The sequence below is a fragment of the Oncorhynchus gorbuscha genome, unplaced genomic scaffold (assembly GCF_021184085.1).
Source record: "Oncorhynchus gorbuscha isolate QuinsamMale2020 ecotype Even-year unplaced genomic scaffold, OgorEven_v1.0 Un_scaffold_6865, whole genome shotgun sequence".
NCBI lineage: Eukaryota > Metazoa > Chordata > Actinopteri > Salmoniformes > Salmonidae > Oncorhynchus > Oncorhynchus gorbuscha.
The window spans coordinates 7501-17500 of NW_025750373.1; the positions used below are offsets into that span (position 1 = coordinate 7501).

At 42.7% G+C, this 10000-nt stretch overlaps 1 protein-coding gene across 1 annotated transcript in view; it reads right to left on the reverse strand.

Moving 5' to 3' along the window:
- Window positions 1–10000, reverse strand: part of LOC124029580 (unconventional myosin-IXAb-like) — a gene marked incomplete at its 5' end in the record, with an annotated part of 13723 nt that overhangs the window by 1926 nt on the left and 1797 nt on the right. The window contains 2 exons of the mRNA XM_046341240.1: window positions 1236–1364; window positions 7053–7244. Of these exons, the coding sequence (XP_046197196.1) occupies window positions 1236–1364; window positions 7053–7244 (321 nt within the window). The remainder of the gene's footprint in view (window positions 1–1235; window positions 1365–7052; window positions 7245–10000) is intronic.

Sequence of the window (10000 nt, forward strand, 5' to 3'; positions counted from 1 at the left end):
CCCACACCATAACACCCCCACACCATAACATCCCCACACCATAACACCCCCACACCATAACATCCCCACACCATAACACCCCCACACCATAACATCCCCACATCATAACACCCCCACACCATAACACCCCCACACCTCCACACCATAACATCCCCACACCATAACACCTCCACACCATAACACCCCCACACCATAACACCCCCACACCATAACACCCCCACACCATAACACCCCCACACAATAACACCTCCTCCTCCATGCTTCACGGTGGGAACCACACATGCAGAGATCATCCGTTCACATACTCTGCGTCTCACAAAGACACAGCGATTCAAACCAAAAATCGCAAATTTGGACTCATAAGACCCAGGGACAGATTTCCACTGGTCTAGTTTCCATTGCTTGTGTTTCTTGGCCCAAGCAAGTCTCTTCTTATTATTGTTGTTCTGTAGTAGCGGTTTCTTTGCAGCAATTTGACCATGAAGGCCTGATTCGCGCAGTCTCCTCTGAACAGTTGATGTTGAGATGTGTCTGTTACTTGAACTCTGTGAAGGTGCTATTTGGGCTGCACCCCTTCAGAGGCGGGTAACATTAATGAACTTATCCTCTGCAGCAGAGGTAACTCTGGGTCTTCCTTCTTGTGGCGGTCCTCATGAGAGCCAGTTTCATCATAGTTCTTGATGGTTTTGCTACTACACTTGGAAGAAACTTCAAAGTTCTTGAAATTTTCCGCATTGGATTGACCATGTCTTAAAGTAATGATGGACTGTCGTTTCGCTTTGCTTATTTGAGCTGTTCTTGCCATAATATGGATTGGTCTTTTACCAAATAGGGCTATCTTCTGTATACCACCCTTACCTGGTAAGGTATGAGGTATCACAATACAACTGATTGGCTCAAACCCATTAAGAAGGAAAGAAATTCTGAAGCAATGAACTTTTTTAACAAAGCACACCTGTTAATTGAAATGCATTCCAGGTGACTACCTCATGAAGCTGGTTGAGAGAATGCCAAGAGTGTACAAAGCTGTCATCAAGGCAAAGGGTGGCTACTTTGATGAATCTCAAATATAAAATATATTTGGATTTGTTTAACACTTTTTTGGGTTAGTACGTGATTCCAAATGTGTTATTTCATAGTTTTGATGTCTTCACTATTATTCTACAATGTAGAAAGTAGTAAAAAAATGTATATATATATACAACAAGGTGCATACTCATGACCCCAGCTCTTACCCATTGCCCGGAGGAACTCCTCGTACAGTTCAAAGGTCATCAGAGGGTTGGGCAGGTCACGGAGCCATTGTTTGAGCACTCCGGCGATGACGTGGATGTTGTAATCGTCCAGGTTCATGCTGCTCACATCTTAAGTAGGAGAGGAAGAGAGTAGGAGAGGAAGAGAGTAGGAGAGGAAGAAAGCAGGACAGGAAGAGAGTAGGACAGGAAGAGAGTAGGACAGGAAGAGAGTAGGACAGGAAGAGAGCAGGACAGAAAGAGAGCAGGACAAGAAGAGAGCAGGACGTAAGAAGAGAGTAGAGCAGGAAGAGAGGAGAGAGCAAGAGAGTTGGGACAGGAAGAGAGCAGAATGGTGGAAGAGAGTAGACAGGAAGAGAGTATGACAGGAAGAGAGTAGGACAGGAAGAGAGTAGAGGGTGAAGAGAGCATGATGAGAAGAGAGTGGGGAGCATAAGAGAGTAGAGCAGAAGAGAGTAGGAGGAGGAAGAGAGAGGACAAGAAGGAGAGTAGGACAGGAAGAGAGTAGAGCAGGAAGAGAGTAAGACAGAAAATAGGTAGTAGACAGGAAGACAGTTAAGACAGGAAGAGAGTATGACAGGAAGAGATAGAGCAGGAAGATAGCAGGACAGGAAGAGAGCAAGAGCGAAAGAGAGCAGGACAAGGAATAGAGTAGGACAGGAAGAGAGTAGAGCAGGAAGAGAGTAGGCCAGGAAGAGAGTAGACAGAAGAGGCATTACAGGAAGAGAGTATGACAGGAAGAGAGTAGAGCAGGAAGAGAGTAGTGACAGGAAGAGAGTAGTGACAGGAAGAGAGTAGGACAGGAAGAGAGCAGAGACAGAAGAGAGTAGGACAGGAAGAGAGTAGAGCAGGAAGAGAGTAGAGCAGAAGAGAGTAGAGCAGGAAGAGAGAGAGCAGGAAGAGAGAGAGCAGGAAGAGAGTAGGACAGGAAGAGAGTAGGGGAGAGGAAGAGAGTAGAGCAGGAAGAGGAGTAGGACAGGAAGAGAGTAGGACAGGAAGAGAGTAGGAGAGGGAATACTACAGTTAGATTGAACATTACAACTGACACGGTGCTTACGATCCGCAGTGTGAATACCGTATAAACAGGGTGTCATGGCATCTTGTTTTGTACGGAGGGTTGACACGCTACTATTACAGCCTGTGTCAACAGTCTGTATCCATGCTAGGGAATGCAGTTTCAACACGGTCCCAAGCCACCTGTCTCCTCACATGATCTAAACCAATCAGAAACTCCTATAGAGCAGAAAACCCTGACATTGTCTAAAACCAAATCAGAAACCCTATAGAGCAGGTACCCTGACATTATCTAAACTAATCAGAAACCTTATAGAGCAGATACCCTGACATTATCTAAAACCAATCAGAAGCCCTATAGAGCAGGTACCCTGACATTATCTAAAACTAATCAGAAGCCCTATAGAGCAGTGCAAAAATTTTGACATTATCTAAACCAAGCAGAGGTGGGGCCAGAACATAGTTGTAATAATTTGTAGACTGCAAATTGACCGCAAGAATCCCAAACAGATATAGTATTTGAAATAAATAGAATAATTTCAAACATGAATTACATTGGGATATGATCACATTGCCATTCTATTCATGAGTGGGTGGGACTTGGGAACATATTTCCTTATTAAATTAAAACACCATTGAGCTGATTTTTGTCCTTTTACAGTCATATGTCCAACAACAAAACTAAAAGATAAAGCCATATCTCAGACTGGCCAATAAAAATAAAAGTTTATGATGGGCAAAAGAACACAGACACTGGACAGTCGACTCGTGTTTTGGCGGGGAATATTTCCAGCTGCCAGCTGAGGACTGCAGCTCTACTCTAGACACTCTCCTTCCTTTGCTTAGCTGTGCACCGCCTCCCACTGCTCTTTCTATTCTGGTTAGTGCCAGTTTGCGCTGTTCTGCGAAGGGAGTAGTACAGTGTGTACGAGATCTTCAGTTTCATGGCAATTTCTCTCATGAACAAGAATAGAGTTTCAGAAGAAAAAGTTCTTTGTTTCTGGCCATTTTGAGCCTGTAATCGAACCCACAAATGCTGATGCTCCAGATACTCAACTAGTCTAAAGAAGGCCAGTGTTATTGCCTCTTTAATCAGAACAGTTTTCAGCTGTGCTGAAACATAATTGCAAAAGGGTTTTCTAATTACCAATAAACCTTTTAAAATTATAAACTTGATTAGCTAACCCAATGTGCCATTGGAATACAGGAGTGATGGTTGCTGATAATGGGCCTCTATACGCCATGTAGATATTCCATTAGTTTATATAAACTCAGCAAAAATAAATGTCCTCTCACTGTCAACTGCATTTATTTTCAGCAAACTTAACTTGTGTAAATGTTTGCATGAACACAACAAGATTCAACAACTGAGATATGAACTGAATAAGTTCCACAGACATGTGACTAACGGAAATGGAATACTGTGTCCCTGAACAACAGGGAAGGGGGTCAAAATCAAAAGTAACAGTCAGCACGAGGGTGGCCACAAGCTGGCTAAGTACTGCAGTGCATCTCCTCCTCATGGACTGCACCAGATTTGCCAGTTCTTGCTGAGATGTTACCCTACCTCTTCCACCAAGGCACCTGCAAGTTCCCAGACATTTCTGGGGCAATGGCCCTAGCCCTCACCTCCGATCCAACAGGTCCCAGACGTGCTCAATGGGGATTGAGATCCGGGCTCGCTGGCCATGGCAGAACACTGACATTCCTGTGTTGCAGGAAATCACGCACAGAACGAGCAGTATGGCTGGTGGCATTGTCATGCTGGAGGGTCATGTCATGATGAGCCTGCAGGAAGGGTACCGCATGAGGGACGAGGATGTCATCCCTGTAACTCACAGCGTTGAGATTGAGCTTGTTATCATTGCAGGCAGTCCGATGATGCTGTGACACACCGCTCCAGACCATGACGGACCCTCCATCTCCAAATCGATCCCGCTCCAGAGTACAGGCCTCGTGGAACGCTCATTCCTTCGACGATAAACGTGAATCTGACCATCCCCCTGGTGAGACAAAACCACACTCGTCAGTGAAGAGCACTTTTTGCCAGTCCTGTCTGGTCCAGCGACAGTGGGTATGTGTCCATAGGCGACGTTGTTGCCGCTGATGTCTGGTGAGGACCTGCCTTACAACAGCCTACAAGCCCCTCAGTCCAGCCTCCTCTCAGCCTATTGCGACAAAGTCTGAACACTGATGGAGGGATTGTGCATTCCTGGTGTAACTCGGGCAGTTGTTGTTGCCATCCTGCACCTGTCCCGCAGGTGTGACGTTCGGATGTACCGATCCTGTGCAGGTGTTGTTACACATGGTCTGCCACTGCGAGGATGATCAGCTGCTCATCCGTACTCTGTAGCGCTGTCTTAGGTATCTCACAGTACGGACATTGCAATTGTCCTGTATGCCTAAGGCACGTTCATGCAGATGAGCAGGGACCCTGGGCATCTTTTTTGGTGTTTTTCAGAGTCAGTAGAAATGCCTCTTTAGTGTCCTAAGTTTTCATAACTGTGACCTTAATTGCCTACCGTCTGTAAGCTGTTAGTGTCTTAACGACCGTTCCACAGGTGCGTGTTCATCCATTCTTTATGGTTCATTAAACAAGCATGGGAAACAGTGTTTATACCCTTTACAATGAAGATCTGTAAAATTTGGATTTTTATGAATTATCTTTGAAAGAAAGGGTCCTGAAAAAGGGACCTTTCTTTTTTGCTGAGTTTATATATATATGTGTGTGTTAGGTCAAAAGTTTGACATACCTCAATTACCTCGACTAGCCCATTGACACTGTACAGGTATCCCCTGTATATACAGTTGAAGTCGGAAGTTTGCCACACTTAAGTTGGAATCATTAAAACTTGTTTTTCAACCACTCCACAAATTTCTTGTTAACAAACTATAGTTTTGACAAGTCTGCTAGGACATTCTTTTTTGTGCATGACACAAGTAATGTTTCCAATTGTTTACAGACAGATTATTTCACTCATAATTCACTGTGTCTCAATTCTAGTGGGTCAGAACACTAAGTTGACTGTGCCTTTAAACAGCTTGAAAATTCCAGAAAATTATGTCATGTCTTTGAAGCTTCTGATAGGCTAATTGACATAATTTGAGTCAATTGGAGGTACCTGTGGATGTATTTCAAGGCCTACTTTCAAACCCAGTGCCTCTTTGCTTGACATCATGGGGAAAATCAAAAGAAATCAGCCAAAATTTGATTCACCCTTGGGAGCAATTTCCAAATGCCTGAAGGTACCACGCTCATTTGTACAAACAATAGTATGCAAGTATAATCAATATGGGACCACGCAGCCGTCATACCGCTCAGGAAGAAGACGCGCTGTCTCCTAGAGATGAACGTACTTTGGTGCGAAAAGTGCAAATCAATCCCAGAACAACAGCAAAGGACCTTGTGAAGATGCTGAGGAAACAGGTACAAAAGTATCTATGTCCACTGTATAAAACGAGTCCCATATCGGCATAACCTGAAAGGGCTACTCAGCAAGGAAGAAGCCACTGCCAAAATAAAAAAAGCCATGGAGCCATTTTGCCATGGAGCAGAGACCCAAATGTTTGCAGTTTTTTTATATGATATCTGAGTGAGAGGAACTAACAAAAGCAATGGGAGACCTACTGGTTACTACAAGTTTAGATAGCTGGCCACTAGACTAAATTACCAAGCTAGACTAAATTACCAGGCCAGACTAAATTACCAAGCCAGACTAAATTACCAAGGTAGACTAAATTACCAAACTAGACTAAATTACCAAGCTAGACTAAATTACCAAGCCAGACTAAATTACCAAGATAGACTAAATTACCAAGCTAGACTAAATTACCAAGATAGACTAAATTACCAAGCCAGACTAAATTACCAAGCTAGACTAAATTACCAAGATAGACTAAATTACCAAACTAGACTAAATGACCAAACTAGACTAAATGACCAAACTAGACTAAATTACCAATCTAGACTAAATGACCAATCTAGACTAAATGACCAAACTAGACTAAAATACCAAGCCAGACTAAATTACCAAGCCAGACTAAATTACCAAGCCAGACTAAATTACCAAGCTAGACTAAATTACCAAGCTAGACTAAATTACCAAGACAGACTAAATTACCAAGCTAGACTAAATTACCAAGCTAGACTAAATTACCAAGATAGACTAAATTACCAAACTAGACTAAATGACCAAACTAGACTAAATGACCAATCTAGACTAAATGACCAATCTAGACTAAATGACCAATCTAGACTAAATGACCAATCTAGACTAAATGACCAATCTAGACTAAATTACCAATCTAGACTAAATGACCAATCTAGACTAAATGACCAATCTAGACTAAATGACCAATCTAGACTAAATTACCAAACTAGACTAAATTATCAATCTAGACTAAATGACCAAACTAGACTAAATGACCAAACTAGACTAAATGACCAAACTAGACTAAATGACCAAACTAGACTAAATGACCAAACTAGACTAAATGACCAAACTAGACTAAATGACCAAACTAGACTAAATGACCAAACTAGACTAAATGACCAAACTAGACTAAATTACCAATCTAAAAAATGTCAGCTGACATGGAGTAATTGATTGACATTTCGAAATTGCACCTTATGTATTCTGGTATTCTAACCTTTAACAGGAAGTTGAGACCCCGGGGGGGAGGGACTGATCTGAGGGCCATCCCTGGTATAGACAGTCCTTTGACCATATCTCTGCTATCCCTCCCTGGTCTACTTTAACTGGTGTAGTACCCTGCCAATCATACCTGTGTCCAGCCCCTGCCGCAGCTCTTTGATCTTATTGGTGGAGCCAGACTTCCTGAAGATGCCCTCTGTGTAGAGGCCGTGCATCTCGATGTAGTTGATGAGCTTCTCCACCACCAGGGGCACGGTCCTCTCCTCGCTGGTCAGACGAGACACTCCACGCCAAACTGCCTGGACGACAGCTCCAGGTCGTACTGATAGAGAAAAACACAAACGCGGATGGAAGGACGGACACACATGTACATCGCAAACACACGCACGCAGACGGACGGATGGACAGAAGTGAGAAGCACAGACAGACCAATATATAACATGGAGGTACAGAGAGAGAGAATTGTGGTGTCAAATATTTAATGGGCATTTGCAAATGTAAACACTCCAACATCCGTTACATTAGGAATGTAAGAAAAGCCATCGAGCGAATAGTCTCCTTTACATCATTGGGAAGAATAACATGGTTTGTTGATCAAAGCCTCATCCCTCCTTTCCATTGTCAGTAACGTACACTTGCAAACTATAAAATAGTCTCATCTTTACATCATTGGGAAGAATAACATGGTTTGTTGATCGTTAGCCTCATCCCTCCTTTCCATTGTCAGTAACGTCCACACTTGCAAACTATAAAATAGTCTCCTTTACATCATTGGGAAGAATAACATGGTTTGTTGATCGTTAGCCTCATCCCTCCTTTCCATTGTCAGTAACGTACACTTGCAAACTATAAAATAGTCTCCTCTTTACATCATTGGGAAGAATAACATGGTTTGTTGGATCGCTCAGCCTCATCCCTCCTTTCCATTGTCAGTAACGTACACTTGCAAACTATATAAAATAGTCTCCTTTACATCATTGGGAAGAATAACATGGTTTGTTGATCGTTAGCCTCATCCCTCCTTTCCATTGTCAGTAACGTACACTTGCAAACTATAAAATAGTCTCCTCTTTACATCATTGGGAAGAATAACGCTGGTTTGTTGATCGTCAGCCTCATCCCTCCTTTCCATTGTCAGTAACGTACACTTGCAAACTATGAAATAGTCTCCTCTTTGCCATCATTGGGAAGAATAACATGGTTTGTTGATCGTTAGCCTCATCCTCCTTTCCATTGTCAACGTACAATTGCAAACTATAAAATAAATCTTCTTTACATCATTGGAATAATAACATGGTTTGATGCGTTGCCTCTCCCTCCTTTCCAGCCTCATCCCTCCTTTCCATTGAATCAGTAATCCCTCCTTTCCATTGTACACTTGCAAACTATAAAATAGTCTCCTCTTTACATCATTGGGAAGAATAACATGGTTTTGTTGATCGTTAGCCCCATCCCTCCTTTCCATTGTCAGTAACGTACACTTGCAAACTATAAAATAGTCTCCTCTTTACATCATTGGGAAGAATAACATGGTTTGTTGATCGTTAGCCTCATCCCTCCTTTTCCATTGTCAGTAACGTACACTTGCAAACTATAAAATAGTCTCCCTTTACATCATTGGGAAGAATAACATGGTTTGTTGATCATTAGCCCTCATCCCTCCTTTCCATTGTCAGTAACGTACACCCTGCAAACTATAAAAATAGTCTCCTCTTTACATCATTGGGAAGAATAACATGGTTTGTTGATCGTTAGCCTCATCCCTCCTTTCCATTGTCAGTAACGTACACTTGCAAACTATGAAATAGTCTCCTCTTTACATCATTGGGAAGAATAACATGGTTTGTTGATCGTTAGCCTCATCCCTCCTTTCCATTGTCAGTAACGCACAATTGCAAACTATAAAATAGTCTCCTCTTTACATCATTGGGAAGAATAACATGGTTTGTTGATCGTTAGCCTCATCCCTCCTTTCCATTGTCAGTAACGTACACTTGCAAACTATAAAATAGTCTCCTCTTTACATCATTGGGAAGAATAACATGGTTTGTTGATCGTTAGCCTCATCCCTCCTTTCCATTGTCAGTAACGTACACTTGCAAACTATAAAATAGTCTCCTCTTTACATCATTGGGAAGAATAACATGGTTTGTTGATCGTTAGCCTCATCCCTCCTTTCCATTGTCAGTAACGTACACTTGCAAACTATAAAATAGTCTCCTCTTTACATCATTAGGAAGAATAACATGGTTTGTTGATCGTTAGCCTCATCCCTCCTTTCCATTGTCAGTAACGTACACTTGCAAACTATAAAATAGTCTCTTACCTTTTTGCTACATTTGGTGGTCCTGGAGCAGCACTTTCTATAGCAGGCGTACCGACACACTGCAGAAGAGGACACAACAGAGACAGAACCATCTGCTAACCTTACACACTGCAGAAGAGGACACAACAGAGACAGAACCATCTGCTAACCTTACACACACTGCAGAAGAGGACACAACAGAGACAGAACCATCTGCTAACCTTACACACACTGCAGAAGAGGACACAACAGAGACAGAACCATCTGCTAACCTTACAACGTTCTGGAAATGGTTCCGTGTCCAACCCCTGGTCAGTCAACAACCAACAACCTGTATACCCTAACCTTTCTGCAACATTTGGTGGTCCTGGAGCAGCACTTTCTATGGCAGGCGTACCTGACACACTGCAGAAGAGGACACAACAGAGACAGAACCATCTGCTAACCTTACAACATTCTGAAATGGTTCCGTGTCCAACCCCTGGTCAGTCAACAACCAACAACCTGTATACCCTAACCTTTCTGCAACATTCCAACATTGTTCAGTGTCAACCTCTGGGTCAAGAATAGTGCACCAAATATGGAAAAAGGATCTGTTTGGAATCAATGCTTAGAGAGAGTATGGAGGAATGGAATGGGGGCGGCAGGGTAGCCTAGTGGTTAGAGTGTTGGACTAGTAACCGGAAGGTTGCAAGTTCAAACCCCCGAGCTGACAAGGAACAAATCTGTCATTCTGCCCCTGAACAAGGCAGTTAACCCATTGTTCCTAGGCT